This window comes from Mus caroli, chromosome 11 (genome assembly GCF_900094665.2).
Source record: "Mus caroli chromosome 11, CAROLI_EIJ_v1.1, whole genome shotgun sequence".
Classification (NCBI taxonomy): Eukaryota; Metazoa; Chordata; class Mammalia; order Rodentia; family Muridae; genus Mus; species Mus caroli.
In genome coordinates this window covers 94,930,349-94,931,737 of record NC_034580.1, presented here as the reverse complement: position 1 = coordinate 94,931,737, position 1,389 = coordinate 94,930,349, and the positions used below count along the sequence as shown (strand labels likewise).

At 37.1% G+C, this 1,389-nt stretch overlaps 1 protein-coding gene across 1 annotated transcript in view; it reads left to right on the top strand.

Moving 5' to 3' along the window:
* Top2a (DNA topoisomerase II alpha) overlaps positions 1-1,389 on the top strand; it is a 32,855-nt gene that overhangs the window by 13,704 nt on the left and 17,762 nt on the right. Inside the window, 2 exon segments of the mRNA XM_021175955.1 lie at positions 1-139; positions 1,105-1,389. Coding sequence (XP_021031614.1) covers positions 1-139; positions 1,105-1,389 — 424 coding nt within the window.

Here is a 1,389-nt window from a genome sequence, read left to right as displayed (position 1 = left end):
GCAATTGGTTGTGGTATTGTCGAAAGCATACTAAACTGGGTGAAGTTTAAGGCTCAAATCCAACTGAACAAGAAGTGTTCAGCTGTAAAACATACCAAAATCAAGGGAATCCCCAAACTTGATGATGCCAATGATGCAGGTACGCACTTAACATGGTTTTCAATAACTACAGCATACGTTTTCTCTTTACACAATGTTTGACAGAATAGTTTCCTTTTAAAAAAAAAACAATTAAACAATTTCTAATTGAATATTTAGGTTACTTTAAATTTGTGGCATTTTAAGTAATATTGAGAAGATTTTATAGAGAATACAGTGATCTACCTAACAGGTATTTATAATATATTAAATGAATATCCAACAGCAGCATAAATATTATGAGGCATTAGTTTAAAACATTAAGATGTTAGGCCCGAGGGTGGTGGAAGTGCACGCCTTTAATCCTGACACTTGGGAGGCAGAGGCAGGTGGATCTCTGAGTTCAAGGCCAGCCTGGTCTACAGAGTGAGTTCCAGGACAGCCAGGGCTACACAGAGAAACCCTGTCTCTGGGGTGGGAAATGACGTTACAATACCCCATTATTTGTATGGGGATGTATTCCTAAAGCCTCGGTGAATTCCAGAAACTATGGATAATACCAACCCCTATTTTACCATGTTTTTCTTATACTTATGATAAAAGCACGGTGATTGCAGCTGATAGAATAGTTAAAGCAATGTGCACTATAATAACCGTGAGTCTTTCTGTACTATACTCACCGAAAGAAGGAAGATTCTGGGAATGCTATATCATGAGAAAGATTAAGTTCATACATGGTATTATATGCTTTTCTCCCCAGCACAGCCAGGCAGATCTCTGTGTTCTAGGCCAGCCACAGCTACATAATAAGAGAGATGAATAACATAAGCATTGTGACGTTATATTTATTTACTAAATTAATGATTACTTGAATTTGCATTCAAGTACTGTGGTGCCACGATAAATGATTGGATGTGGATCCTCTTCCAAGATAATTTGTTATATATTATTTTGCTTTATTATAGTTTTTGACAGTGTTTAAATGATTATGTTTGAAATTGAGTTAAATGTGCAAAATTATTTTAGGGAGCCGAAACTCTACTGAATGCACACTTATCCTGACTGAGGGAGACTCAGCAAAAACTCTGGCCGTTTCAGGCCTTGGAGTGGTTGGAAGAGACAAATATGGGGTGTTCCCTCTTAGAGGAAAGATACTCAATGTGCGAGAAGCCTCTCATAAACAGATCATGGAAAATGCTGAAATTAACAATATCATCAAGATTGTGGGTCTTCAGTACAAGAAAAACTATGAAGATGAAGATTCACTGAAAACGCTTCGTTACGGGAAGATCATGATTATGACAGATCAGG